The 15,841-nt window shown below is 38.7% G+C and overlaps 1 protein-coding gene across 1 annotated transcript; it reads right to left on the minus strand.

Annotated features, from left to right (window-relative positions):
- Nucleotides 1-13,934: 13,934 nt before the first annotated feature.
- LOC133793721 (putative RING-H2 finger protein ATL19) lies at nucleotides 13,935-14,602 on the minus strand. The gene has a single exon (XM_062231018.1). The coding sequence runs from the start codon at nucleotides 14,600-14,602 to the stop codon at nucleotides 14,000-14,002; it is 603 nt and encodes a 200-aa protein (XP_062087002.1). The 3' UTR covers nucleotides 13,935-13,999.
- Nucleotides 14,603-15,841: the final 1,239 nt, after the last annotated feature.

The following is a 15,841-nucleotide window of genomic DNA, read 5'->3' on the forward strand; positions in this document are numbered from 1 at the left end:
AAAGCTTTAGAAATAAATTCATTTCATTGAAAATCATAAAAGTTTAACACATGGGATCCCAAATTACGGTTTAGAAACATTTACAACATATAAACTGAACTCAGTCGACTAAACGACAAAATCTAGGTTTATTTACAAACATCTCCCAAATTCCACTGGCTGTGGCAGCCAGGCTGGCCAAACATGTACACGCCGCTTCATGCCTGCTACACTCGTGGTTGGTTGGCTTTCTCCTTACCCTTACCAGCACCACAGAGCATCTATGAGCCGAATTCCAGCAAGAAAACCCACAACAGATAACATATGCAACACATATATCAAGCATATAAACAAGCCACCAATGGGCTAAACACATACGGCCTAGCCGTCCCAGGCATTTACCAAGCCCTGGGTTCGCGGTCCACACCGTGAGGATATCCCAGGTATCCTTTAGGGACTCGCCCTGGCAACTCACACTCCACGTGCTCAACGCTGCTCCCGGCCCCTTGCCGTACTCGGCCTTGCACTCAACATGCCTAACGTCGTTCCCGGCCCTTCGCCGTTCCCGGCCCTAGCCAGTCTCTGCCTACACCGTTCCTGGCTCTTGCCGAACATTCACATAATAGCAGACATAGCATAGCAAGCAAATACAGAATTCTAACATACTCAGCTAAAGGGCTACGCCCCGCAGTTCTAATATATTGGGCTCGACCCTGCATACCAATTCTATTTCAACACATTGGGCTCAGCCCTACATACAAGCTCTATGGGAACAAGGGTTTTCTTACCTGAGTCCCGAGCTCTCCGAGCACCGATGTCCCAAGCGCAGTCCTCTAACTCAAGCCTCGCCAGAACCCTAGTCACAACACATTAACAATAACCATCCATTAAGTTCTAACCCAATAAATAACTTTGAGCCATAACCCTAACCTCCGGGACCTTGAATTCTATCAATCCGGGTGATAAATTCCATCCCGAGCCTTAACCATTGAGTTCCCAAGCCTAAACACTCTTAAAAAAACACTAACTGACACTAAGAGTTGCGGCCCTACCCACAAGCACCGCGGCTAGCATCTCCCTGGAGCACACACGGGCTGCGGCGCGCATCACCAAGCGCCGCGGCGCGCCTCAACCAACTTGGCCTCCCATGGCCACGCACGCACACGGGCCGCAGCGAGCCCCTCCTAGGGTCGCGGCCCTCGCCTCCAAACCCAGATTTCTCACCTTTTTCCCTGCGTTTTCTTTAAATCAATTCACCCAAAACTTAACTAACAGTCCCAGATTATCACCACAGAAGTTCTAACACATTCCCAATATCAAAACCCATCAAGAACCAGCTTCAAAACTCAACCAAACAATCAAGAACATCCCAACCTTAGCTAACATGAAATCTCTAATAACTAGCAGAAGCTCTAGACATAATCTCTATAATTTAATCTTACCCTTGCTGAAATAAACCTCTGAACCAGCTCCATATGCCCCAAGCTTCAAGCTCCCACTAAATCCCAGCTGCAATCCCTTAGCTTCAAGTTGTTTCCCAAAGTTTCCCTTGAGTTTGTCTTAGAGAGTGAAAGAGAAAAAGAGATAAGGATTATCTTCAGCTCGGAGGAGGTAAGTCGGTTCCTAAGTCTTCTAAAAAATTCCTTCCTTTGTTTTATTTAACTTAGTCTATGTGGTTGCCTCAAGGCTCGGGGTACCAAAACTTCCCCGAGGGCAAAATGGTAAATTTCCCCAATATTCCCGCCTAGACATTCTATCCTCAAATATATCTCCAAATATTTACTTTCATGTCCCGATAATCCCATAACACACCTAGTACCCAAATTACCCCTCGACTCACCCCAAGTCAGAATCTCAACCCCGTTGTGACTCTCTGGCTAATCGCTCCCTAGGACTGTCTCGGATCATGATACGCAAACATATAACATATATATCGCATTTATCACATTTATGCCCCTAATATCTAGACGGGGCCCACATGCACATTTAACTCAACTAAACATGCATTAATATCACATATTCACACAAATCCACATGTTAGCACATTAATCCATTTATTGCCCTCCAGGCAGACTAGTCAAGGCCCTAAGCCCGATTAGCAAATTCGGGTCGTTACACATATAGTGGTGGTAGGACTTTGGTTGATATTAAGGAAAGGTTTCTAGAGTTCGGCCTGATAGAAAGGGCTAAGGAATCCTCTTTCAAGCAGTTCTTCTTGGCTTCAGAGTTTCATTTCTCATGAGTTTTGGCGCATGGGCTAATGTTGAGGAAAATAGCAAGTCAAAAAGAAGATGAGGTGCATTTCTTTTTGGGCTCGAAGTCCTGTAGATTCAGCGTGGGAGAGTTTGCTTTGGTGACGAGGTTGAATTTCAGTTCTGCACCATCACAAGCAGAGTTGGATGAGTGTCTGACTAGTGACCGCTTGATAAAGGAGTATTTTAATGAGGCTGAGGAAGTAAAGCTTCTAGAGTTGGAGAATGCTTTCAAAACTTGCACTGTTGTCGAAGATGTGTACAAGATGAGTCTTTGTAGTTGGTTGAGGGTATCAAAATGCCATAGAGGGAAAGTTGAATATATGGCGAGATATACTGAAGATGTTTGAGGACATATACTAATTTTTTAGCTATCCATGGGGGAAGCTCTCTTACAAGAGGCTTTTAAATTCTTCTAAGAAGGACATGCAACGCCAGAAGGCTAACTATGAAAAGAAGAAGGATGCGAAGGTGAAACAAGAATCGAAGTACAGTTTTTATGGTTATGCCTCGCGTTACAATATTGGGCATATGAGGTCATTCCGCAGCTTGCGATGGAGTTTGTTGTGAGCTTGGGAAATATGGTCCCGATGATGCTTAGTTAGTCGCACATCAAGAATAAGGATTTCACCAAGTTTGTCCTATCACCAATGTTATCAAAGAGCACTGTAAGTTTTATTTTATTGAAGTTAAGTGGTTATGTTTAGCTATATATTTATCTTTTATGATTATTTGAGCTAAGTCAATGTTTTATGTTGTTTGCAGTTGATCGTCCTTCCATTGTTGAAGCCCCGACCATCAAAGGTTGATTATTAAAGCTCCTTGACTCTGGGAAATGTTCCCCTGTATCCCGGGCATGGCCAGGATCTCGAGGAGTTTGGTAGGGAGGAGGAGGCGGCCATTGATATTTAGAAAATGGCCAAGATGGTTTCTCAGGTTGCCTAGGCAGCGAACATTTTTGATGATGTTGTCCGTACGATTGTAAGATACAAAAACGTAAACAATGGAACCTGTGATGAAAAAAAAACCAAGAAATTGTTAAAAAAATTGTATTTTTTTTAGGTTTTAAAAAGAAATCTATCGAGCTGTAATCAAACCTACATTGAGCTCTTATCGAGCTTCTATCAAACCTACATCGAGCAAGAAGTTTTTAAACCGAACATAACCCTAACCAAAAATTTCATTGAGCACCTATCAAGCACCATATATCGAGCACCAATCAAGCAGCATCGATATCTTAACAGAACCTACACCATCTGCCCATTATCGAACCCCTGTCGAGCTCACATCAAGCACATATCAAGAAACTACTAAACCAAATAGTCTAGGGTTCAATCAAACTCTTATCGAGTTACCATCGAGAAATAAATGCTAAACCTATCGAGCTATCATCAAGCCACTATCGAGCAGCCTTGAGCTCACAACTTAACAGTCTTCTACATATCATCGAGCCCCTATCGAGCAAAAATGTTGCAGAAAACCCTGAAAAATGTAGATGGCAAAATCTCTCTAGCAAACCCAAAAAACACACCAATATAGACTCAAATCTGTTTGAAATAGAAAGAAAAAAAAAAGTAAACGAACAATACCCAACACAAAAAAATGAACAATCTTCTTACCCATTGTTTTTCTCCTCCAAAATTCATCAAAATGGATGTTGCCTTTGATATTGTGATATTTACAGAGACAATAGAGATGACTAATGTAACGCCCTGGTTACTCCAAGACCGTTACTGTGATCTTTGAACTGTGCTTATCTCGCTAATCGAGTTCTTTAGTTATAAACGTGCATCTAGGTATCATTAATAGGTTAAGGTGAAAACCAATAAAAAAGGAATGATATGTTTTATTTAAAACATAAAATTGTTCATGGACCCATAAAAGCGTTTACAAGTTATTTACAATACAAAATGGTAAATACAGTGTAAAATTTACAACCCACCGACCTAAGTGACAAAATAGGGTAAATCCCCTAGTTCCTCTGAGAAACTCCTTGGTCGTGGTGGTCAAGCGGCCGCATATGTACACATCGCCACCTAAGCTCTCCACTCAAGGCTGGGTGAGCTTTTCTTTCCCTTTACTTGCACCATATAGCACCCATGAGCCAAAGCCTAGCAAGAAAACTCAATACTGCATATAAATATTATCAAATGATGAACATTGTAATCATACAGAACTTATAACCCTGAACAGATGAGTGAATATCACTTTGAGGTTCTATTTAACCATAATGGGGTTTCTAGCCCTAATCAAATGAGTGACTGATGAGTAAGTCACTAACGTAAACCATATGAGTGACTGATGAGTAAGTCACTAGCATAAACAGATGAGTGATTGATGAGTAAGTCACTATAGGGCTCAGCACCCATAGCCATGTGACTAAACCGTCACTGGAGCCCTCTGGCCTTGGCTCTAAGTGACTAGCCTTAGGCTAGACAAACGCTTTTAATATCCATTGAACTTGAGGTCAGTCTAGCATTAATGCTCATTTGAGTCATTCAATGCAGATGTCGATTAGATATAATCTTTGTCGGCTTGCGTTAAACATGCTAAGATCGTTCTTGACTTATGAGTCAGTACCATATGACCAGTGCTCAGTACTACTGCCGAACTTGACTAATGAGTCACAGCTTCACAGTTAATACTGACACCATTGTCAATTCTGACTAATTAGTCAGTGCCATGCACAAGTGAGCAAGAATTGCTAAGCATTCGATATGAAATCAATGTCCACATTTAAACATTCAACATGCCTCATGAACAACCATGCATGTCACATATGGGGTGTAGTTTTCTTACCTCTGGTTCGAGCAAGAGATAGTAACAGAATGACCCTTGAGAACGGTCGACATTTTGATTCCTTAGCAGTTACCTAGCCATAACCAATTATAACCTTCATTAATGAAAATCAACAATAATAGGGTCTTCACCTAAACCTCACTCTCGGGACCCCGAATTGTACCCAAACAATGAGTAAATTCGATCCTGAGCCTTAAGGATTGAATCCCCGAGCCAAAAACCCTTAAAAATGCCTAAAATGGGAATTTTATGAAACAAGGTAGCGCCCCAGCGCTACCCCACTAGCGCCCCAGCGCTATACTCAAACCCAGAGCCTCTTGAGTAGCGCTGTAGCGCCCCCTAGTGGGCGCTAGAGCGCTACACCCAGACTGAAATGGCCAGAAATCTTTCCCCTTCGACTCCACCATTTCCAACCTGAACCAAAAGCTTCCCAACTTCATTTTAAGTCCCAAATGAACCCAAAAACCACCCCCACATGTCCTAGGCGTCACAACCCCAAGAACCCTAGCCAAAAACTCCCATCAACCAATCAAGAAAAACAAGCTAAAAAATATAGCAAAAACAGAGCAAAGCTAGAGTTTTAATGGCTAGAAACTTACCTCAAGCTCAAATTAGGACCCTCTTCAATGGTGGAACACATTCCTAAGCCCTCAAGACTTACTTCCCTTGCTTGGTTCCTCAAATTAAGCTCAAAAATTCAAGAAGAAAAGAAAGAGAAATGGTATATGGGAGAGGTGTTTTTGATACTATGTTTCTTACAAGTTCTACAGCCTTCAATGGCTTAAATCAATCCTAGGGGTGAAACGACTAAAATGCCCCTAGGTCATATATAGTTTTCTAAAGGCTCCCAAGGGTAAAATCGTCATTTTCCACCTATTTAGTTAATCATAATTAACACCCTCCAATTCCCGCTATTCTCGATATTCTCAATTACCAATGATTCATACCCTGTTACCCTTTAATTCCCGGCAACACTTTATTCATTAAAATCACCTCGAGACTCACCTCGAGCCTCGAACTTAATCCCGTTATGACTAGACCGCTAATCTGCACTCAAGATCGTCTCATGCCGAATAGCTCGAACAAATCCACATTATAATGTGGCCTCAACAATAGATCAACGACATGCATACAAATGTACAATTACGCCCTCAACGGGCCAAATTACCAAAATATCCTTGCGATGAAATATGGACCCACATGCATGCATTTAACATCATATTATAATATAATTCACATAAACATGCATATAATAGTTTAATGGCATAATAAAAAAAATTATGGCTCTCCCGGCCTACTAATCCAACCATTAGACCGCATTAGAGATTTCGGGCCATTAAAACTAAAATCTATTTCAGCAAGAAATTTGGCACACATCGTGGGTTTTGGTGAGGGTTTCGTGAGAGAGAGAGAGAAGAGAGAGGAGAGAGGGTTTTGGTGTTCTTGATATAATGGGGGATGTATTTTGGGTAGATGAGGAATGTTTGGCATCAAAATGAAAGAGTGAATAATGGTGGTATTTTTTGGTAATAATAGAGATTATTAAGCATAAATAGTGAAATTTCCCTTTTATATAGCAAAATATTTGATTTAATTAGTCAATTACATTTTGGAGAAAATTTCTTGTTGATGACATTTATGAAGATGTAGTAAGTAAAATAAAACTATTTTTAATTTTTAACGAGATAAAAATATATCATCTTAGTGAATTATCTAGATCGGGATTAAGCTTTTTTATGTCCAATTACATAATTAAAACACATTATAAAATTTAGAATAAATAAGATTTTACCTCTCGAATTATTACCACTTTAAAATCGCGCCCCCTGAATTTTTTGCGTTGTTAAAAATTATATTCGATCTATTACCACTACCAAATCGTATCCTCTTGTCTAAATGAGATGACATGACATACTGAGGAATTGACACATAATTTTTTCACACCTCCTGAAGTATCACATTGTAGAGTTGTGCTCTCTAAATTATTATTGAAATGTAGAGTTGTGCCCCTCGAATTATTACAACTACCAAAATGTGTCCTCCGAATTTCAAACAAAGGGACATAATTTAGTTGGGGGAACTTTTAACAACGTAAAAAAATTTGAGGGGCACGATTTGAAAGTGATAATAATTCGGGATAAAAATCCTATTTATTCTAAAGTTTGTGTAATATATTCTTATAGTTTTTAAACATGGCCTAATTATGGGTGGGTTCTTAAAAAGGCCTAACTGATTTTGTAACTTTTTCGGTTGGTTGGTTGCTAATAGCCCCAGCCGAAGGTTGTGGTGCTAAAATTAAGTATGCAATGCCAAGACTATGTAGATGATATTAGAAAAAGACTTGGGGGAGAATGAAAGATACCTTTCCTTCAAAAGGTAAATTATGATCTGGGTTGTCTTTTTATACCTGTGTTTTTTGTTTAGTTGATTATAAGTCACATAATTCTTACTTTGTTTTGCTTGGGAATAAAATGATTTGGTAATAACGGTGACAGGGAATTGTTGATCCATCAAAACTCGTTTCCCACACCCTATTCCTCTGCTCTATTACAATGCCTTGCCTCTGCAGTAACTTGTTTATTAGTGATGAAAACCCTTTCTCAATGTCCATAATGTGATTTCCTGATCAATACGTGCGTAATATTATATGTAGCTCAGGCATAGGATATGATATTGAATCTTCCCAGGATTGAGATTTGTTGGAACTTATTATGAATTATTTAAAAAATTGAAACAATTGAGTTGTGTGTGATATGGGAAAAGTCCCACATGGAATTGGAACACTCTTCATAGAGTGTATATAAGTTGCAAAGTCTATGTCTTGGGGTGTGCCCCAAGGGGTACCGAGTTTTGTGCGAATGGGTGAGGACTCACACACTTGACCACCACACACGCGCGCACCGCCGCCGCCGACCGAGCCGAGCTGAGCTGGCGGGTGGGTGGTGTGGTGTATTATTTTTAAGTTTTAATTTTTTTTTGGGTGAGGACTCACACACTTGACCACCACACACGCGCGCGCGCACCGCCGCCGCCGTCCGTCCGACCGAGCCGAGCTGAGCTGGCTGGCGGGTGGGTGGTGTGGTGTATTATTTTTAAGTTTTAATTTTTTTTTCTTTCAACACGATATCTAAACGTTTATCATTTTTTAATTAAATTAATTTTAAAAAAACGTTCATTTTAATAATACCAAAACGGTTTTTATTTTGATTAAATGAAGATAAACGTTTTTTGTCGTTTATATCCTCCTCTGATTTAATGAAAAAACGTTTTTAGACGTTTTGGGATTTTCTTCTGTGTATAAGTTAGATAGAGTTCTTTTGAAAAAAAAATACAGAGTTCTTTTTGTTCTTTCTTGGTTCTACGATATTTCTCAGAGCAATTTTTATAAAGGGTGTACAAGAACGATATTCTCGGTGTAGAGAGGGATCGTACAGAGGTTGTTATATCCTGGGGACGGTGTGGTTGATAGACTGCCGTGCACACTTAGGGCAGAGCCGCGAAACGTCTTAAAGAGAGCAACTTTGTCCGTGACTCAGCCAGAAATATTGATCGGTAATTTCGTTCCATTTTATTTTTCTATTGTGGAACATCAATTTTAAGACGTTCTGTTCTGCTATGGCTGCGACCGATGATTTTTCTGGTTCTACCTCTGATGATATTAACAAGCCATTTCGCTTTGAGGGATTGCACTTTAAGCGTTGGAAACAGAAGATGCTTTTTTATCTGACCATGAAGAAGGTGGCGTTTGTGCTCACTGCTTTGAAGCCGGTTGTCCCTGAAGCCTCCACCGACAAGGACAATCAGACTGAACGTGAGAAGCAACAGAAGGACTTGGACTCCTGGGTGGAAAACGATTTCCTATGTAAGAATTTTATTCTTAACGGTTTATCTGATGATCTTTATGACTATTATAACTCAGACAAGTCAGCAAAGGAGATTTGGGAGGCGCTGCAAAAGAAATATGATACAGAGGAGGCGGGGACTAAAAAATACGCTGTTAGTCGCTACCTGAAGTATCAGATGGTTGATGATAAATCTGTGGAGGCCCAATCTCACGAAATTCAGAAAATTGCTCATGAGATTATCTCAGAAGGTATGGCCCTTGATGAACAGTTTCAAGTTGCTGTTTTAATTGACAAATTACCTCCTTCCTGGAAGGACTTTAAAAATGTTCTCAGGCATAAGACTAAGGAATTTTCCTTAGAAAGTTTGATCACCCGCCTTCGTATCGAGGAGGAAGCAAGGAAACAAGACCAGAAAGAAGAGGTGCTTGTTGTCTCTAACAGCATCCCTAAGAAGCCCACACCTGCGGTTCTGAAGCCAAATGGCAAAACCTTTAAGAATCAGAACCGCAACTCGAATTCAAATTCCAACCGCAACGCGAATTCAAATTCCAACCACAACAACCAGCACAATCCTCGAAACAACAATTAGAATTGGAACCATAACAGGAACCAACATGGAAGGCAGCAGCCTCCACCTAAATAGAATGACTCTGGACAATTCCTTTGTTACGTTTGTAACAAGCCAGGTCATATGGCACGTAAGTGTAGGAACAAGCCAAGCACTGCTCCACAGGCTAACTTGACTGAAGAAGCTTTTATAGCTATGATTTCTGAGATCAACCTTATTGGTGGATCAGATGGGTGGTGGGTAGACACTGGCGCTTCTCGCCATGTCTGCTATGATCGTGCTATGTTTAAAACATACACTGCTGCTGATGATAAGAAAGTGCTGTTGGGAGATTCCCACACCACTATTGTTGCTGGGATGGGAAATGTGGAGCTTAAGTTTACCTCAGGAAAGACTTTATTACTGAAAGATGTAATGCATACTCCTAAGATGAGAAAGAATCTGGTTTCTGGTTTTCTGCTTAATAAGGTTGGGTTTACTCAAACTATTGGGGCTGATTTGTACACCATCACTAAGAATGGTATTTTTGTTGGGAAGGGTTATGCTACTGATGGTATGTTTAAGTTAAATGTTGAATCCAATAAAGTTTCTCCTTTTGCTTATATGTTGTGTGATTTTAATGTTTGGCACGCTAGACTTTGTCATGTTAATAAGCGCATTATTAAGAACATGAGTAACATAGGACTGATTCCTAAAGTGTCAGATAACGATTTTGAAAAATGTGATTTTTGTAGTCAAGCAAAAATAACTAAGACTCCTCATAAATCTGTTACTAGAGAATCTGAGCCACTAGATTTAATTCATTCAGATATTTGTGAACTTGACGGAACATTAACTAGGAATGGTAAACGTTATTTTATCACTTTTATTGATGATTGTTCTGACTTTACTTATGTGTGCTTGATGAAAAATAAAAGTGATGCGCTTGACATGTTCAAATTATTTGTGACTGAAATTGAGAATCAATTCAATAAGAAAATTAAAAGGTTTCGTAGTGATAGAGGAACTGAATATGATTCAAACATGTTTATTGAGTTTTATAATTCACATGGCATTGTACACGAAACCACTGCACCATATTTACCTGAAATGAACGGTAAAGCTGAAAGGAAGAATCGAACTTTCACTGAATCTGTTGTGGCTATTTTATTGAATTCTGGTGCTGCATCTCATTGGTGGGGTGAAATTCTTTTGACTGTTTGTTATGTGCTGAATAGAGTTCCTAAGTCTAAAAGTAAAGTTTCACCTTATGAGATCTTGAAAAATAGGCAACCTAACCTGTCTTATTTTAGAACTTGGGGTTGTCTGGCTTATGTTCGTATTCCTGATCCTAAGAGAATTAAACTAGCAAGTAGAGCCTATGAATGTGTATTTATCAGATATGCAATTAATAGTAAAGCATATAGGTTCTATGATTTAAATGCGCATGTTATTGTGGAATCAAATGATGCTGATTTTTATGAACATAGATTCCCTTTTAAATTGAGAAATAGTGTGGGCGCATCTACTAGCAACATTCCTGTGATTAGGAATAATGAACATATTGAGGATAGAGAATCAGAACCTAGGAGAAGTAAGAGAACTAGAGTTGCTAAAGATTATGGTTCTGATTTCTGTGTCTATACATTAGAGGAAGATCCTGCTAACCTCCAAGAAGCCTTGTGCTCTTTAGAGGCTGACCTCTGGCAAGAAGCAATAAATGATGAGATGGAGTCTCTTGAGTCTAACAAAACGTGGCACTTAATTGATTTACCTCCTGGTTGTAAGCCTATAGGTTGTAAGTGGATCTTGAAAAAGAAATTGAAACCCGATGGTACTGTTGAAAAATACAAGGCTCGTTTGGTAGCCAAGGGTTTTAGGCAGAGAGAAAACATAGATTTCTTTGACACCTTTTCACCTGTTACGAGGATAACATCCATTAGAGTTTTGATTTCCCTAGCTGCAATTCACAATCTAGTTGTACACCAAATGGATGTTAAGACTGCATTTTTGAATGGTGAATTAGAAGAAGAGATCTATATGGATCAACCGGAAGGGTTTGTAATCCATGGCCAGGAACATAAGGTTTGCAAGTTAGATAAATCTCTGTATGGTCTTAAGCAGGCACCTAAGCAATGGCATGAGAAATTTGACAATTTAGTTATCTCACATGGATTTAAAGTGAATGAAAGTGACAAATGCATTTATTATAAATCTGATAATGACATTTGCACTATTGTATGTTTATATGTGGATGACTTGCTCATATTTGGTTCGAATATCCATGCTGTGAATGCTGTGAAATCTCTGTTGTGTGCTAACTTTGATATGAAGGACCTCGGAGAAGCGAATGTAATCCTTGGTATTAAGATTACTAGGTCCGAAAAGGGAATTTCTTTGGATCAATCTCACTATATTGAGAAGATTCTAAAGAAATACAATTACTTTGATTGTAAACCTGCTTGCACACCATATGATCCAAGTGTAAAGTTATTTAAGAACACTGGTGACGGTGTAAGACAATCTGACTATGCGAGCATCATTGGCAGTCTTCGATATGCCACTGATTGTACGAGACCCGACATTGCCTATGTCGTGGGATTATTGTGCAGGTTTACTAGCAGACCTAGTATAGAGCATTGACATGCTATTGAAAGGGTCATGAGATACCTAAAGAGAACCATGAACCTTGGATTACATTATCAGAAGTTTCCAGCTGTTCTCGAAGGTTATAGTGATGTAGACTGGAACTCTCTGTCTGATGACTCCAAAGCAACAAGTGGCTATATCTTTAGTATAGCTGGTGGAGCTGTTTCTTGGAAATCTAAGAAACAGACTATTTTGGCACAGTCCACCATGGAGTCAGAAATGATAGCACTAGCTACAGCTAGTGAAGAAGCAGGTTGGCTGAGAAGCCTGCTAGCTGAGATCCCTTTATGGGAAAAACCGATACCAGCTGTGTTGATCCACTGCGATAGTACCGCGGCTATTGCAAAAATTCAGAACCGTTATTACAATGGTAAGAGACGACAGATACGTCGTAAGCATAGTACTGTTAGAGAGTTTCTCTCAACAGGAGCTATTAGAGTGGATCATGTACGCACTGATGATAACTTAGCAGATCCTTTGACGAAAGGATTAGCTAGAGAGAAAGTCCATAAAACATCGAAGGGAATGGGACTATTTCCCTTGGAATGATGAATCACTCATGATGGTAACCCAACCTAAAGACTGGAGATCCCAAGAACTAGGTTCAATGGGTAATAACAAGTTGTGAAGTGATATGAGTTGAATCATGCTATTTACGTTAAAGCAAATAGAAGCATGAATTCCTGAAGCGATGAGAGGATGAGTTAATAGAAACTCTTAATGAGATCTATACTCTATGTGGAGTGGATTACCGAGCTACAGGAGTACTCTTGATAGACTCACCTATGTGAATGTGGAAGTGGGGCTGCTTCCTATGGAATTTGGGCAAAATTTCTAGAGCATTCACTATACTGGGATAGACGTGCATGGCCATTAACGCACGGGCTTTTTTTTATTATACCCTTGAAAGGTTTGTGCGTGGTACGATGTTAGAAATAGAGTTCAAGACTACGTGTCACTCTAGTATAATCTAAATCGTATTCACTACGCAAATGTTCAAATCGAAAGATACATTTGTTTATGCACAATCTTATAGATTCTGAAATTGCTCGAGAAAATATTTTTAAAAATTCAAGTGGGGGATTGTTGGAACTTATTATGAATTATTTAAAAAATTGAAACAATTGAGTTGTGTGTGATATGGGAAAAGTCCCACATGGAATTGGAACACTCTTCATAGAGTGTATATAAGTTGCAAAGTCTATGTCTTGGGGTGTGTCCCAAGGGGTACCCAGTTTTGTGTGAATAGGTGAGGACTCACACACTTGACCACCACACACGCGCACCGCCGCCGTCCGACCGAGCTGAGCTAACGGGTGGTGTGGTGTATTATTTTTAATTTTTCACCGTGCCCAAAAAATCCTTCTATGGCTAAAATTGAGAGAAGAGTAATATTATGGCTCTTTTACCTTATTTTATGCGGTGGACCTATCATTGAAGCACATATTTCCATTTTTATCGTATGTATGCCAATGTATGCTCACTATGCAAAGTTTTGTTGAAGTTGCTCTCAATGTTTGCTTGTTCATATCATGCTACACAAATCCATGAATGCGTCAACCTCAATTTTAATTCAGACTCTAAAGACTTTATTTTTTAATTAAAGTTCATCATTTAACCTTCATAAATCTGAGATTTTAATGACAATGGATTACAAAAAAAATATCAGAAGAATAAGGTTCAGAATTCAGTAGTTCATCAATGCCCATTTTGCAAGCTTATGAGCACAGCCGTTATCTTAAAAATCAAAAACACCATATGAAAAATGATCTGGAAAAAGGTTCGCCACTCAACTATTTTTAATTAATAATATCAAAGAAGAATATATAATAAAGCCATAAATATATGGCAATAAGTCCTAAAAGAATAATTTCCTTACTATACACGTATACACGTGTATTTATATACACAAATAATATTCTGCAAAGTCAAACATCCAAGATGCAATGGCGACAAACAGGACAAGTTGGCCTGTTCTTCAACCAATGATCGATACAATTTGTATGGAAAATATGGTTACAAACAGGAAAAACTTGACACGACTCGCCTTCTTCAAAATCCTCCAAACAGATTACGCACTCATCATCGTCCCCTCGACTAGACCTACCACACATTCTTTCATGGCTGCCATAACTTATCAATGGAGGCAACCTGTTCAAGGCCCTCAACCTTGGTCCTCGTCTTTCATCAATGTCTCGAACAAACCTCTCCAACATGTCAACTACCTGTACGACATTGTACTGGACAAAAGTTCTATAAAACGCTGCCTGGTGAGACATGTTGGTGTGGTTTAACCTTGGGGTGTACATTACGTCTTCTGTTGATCGGTCTGGCCTCACGTCGAGAAGCCATGAAAGGAAGTTGAAGAGAATTTGGTAGAGAAGAACGACGCACAAAGCTATTGTGAGGCATAGAGTAAGAGTGGTTAGGAGATCCAAGGTTATGGTGTATTGGATTGAAAGGCCTTGAGAAAATATAAGCATGTCGTTGAATTGGGATTTTGTTGAATTTATGAACAGAATGTTGCCCATTTGTTTTTCTGTCCAATGCCAATTTTGAATGTAATGTTGATCACAATGAGAAGATATAACATATTTGGTTTTATAACATTTTTGAGTTAAGTGCTAAAAGTGATAATGGACCGATTGAGAATCTAGATTTTACCAAGTATAGAAACTTGGGCTTGAAGATGACAGCTAACAATCTTATGATGATGACTTGTCAAAGATCAAATCTTTTTGTTGTGTCCTAAAGTAATATAAAACAAAGTATTTGGATTGAGCCCACGTATGCATTTAGTGTCGTTATAATCTTTTCGGAGATTTTAAGGGAAAAAAATTGGGTTGAGTTGATAATTGCGAAATTATTAAAAAAACCCTCCAACTAATCCTTAAGGGGATAACCAAAAAATATCTGGTAGGGTGATAAAGAAGCCATGCTTGCCTGTTTTGGCTCAATTCTTGTGGCAAGTACATGTGAGTATTCATTTTTTTAGTTTTTTTTATGAACTTTAAAACGGCATTAGTCAAATAGGCAGTTTTTGTTGATAATTATAGATTAGGTCGGATAAGATTTTGGTGAAAAGATTCCATGTTTGGTATGGTATAAATGAGATTAGATTAGATTAGGTTTCATGTTTAATCTTCTATTTTTTTGAGATCAAAGGGAAGATCGAACTAGATTGGCACCATCCAAACCTTCTAATAATAACGAAGGCTGAAAAGAAAGTATAACAGAACAAAAGAGTCCAATTAGAATATTGCCAAGATCTCTGCCAAATAATATCAATTACAATACAGTAATAACTGGCGTGAATTTGCAAGTAGGGGACATGTAGAACAACTACTTGCATTAATTAGGCCTTTTTAGTAATATTTTGCCATTTCACGGTAAATTCTTATCTCTTTTAATTAGTCTTGTCCCCGTTTAATTCTCAAAAAGGGCATTCATGTCTATAGCAAGAGTGTTGATATTTGACTTTTTAGAGCATTCTCAATGGGTGTACATCATCCTTAAAATTTTGAAGAATCATGGCCAAAAGCATGCTTTATGAGAGATTTTATAATTACATCTCCAGGTTTGGAGACAAGTTACGGCATTTTTCAAATTTTTTTAATTAATTTTCTGCACTTTACTTTTTTGTCTCTTTCTTTCTCTTTCATTATTTTCTATTTAAATAAATAAATAATGTAAGAAAAATATAAAGAATATGATATATGATGTAAAAATTTGAGTTAAAATAAAAAAAAATTGAGTTTTAGTGACATATT

This window comes from Humulus lupulus, chromosome 8 (genome assembly GCF_963169125.1).
Source record: "Humulus lupulus chromosome 8, drHumLupu1.1, whole genome shotgun sequence".
NCBI classification, from domain to species: Eukaryota; Viridiplantae; Streptophyta; class Magnoliopsida; order Rosales; family Cannabaceae; genus Humulus; species Humulus lupulus.

Bases quoted from the DNA above. Each gene is read 5' to 3' on its own strand.
- LOC133793721 (XM_062231018.1), bottom strand. From the start codon at position 14,602: ATGGGCAACATTCTGTTCATAAATTCAACAAAATCCCAATTCAACGAC.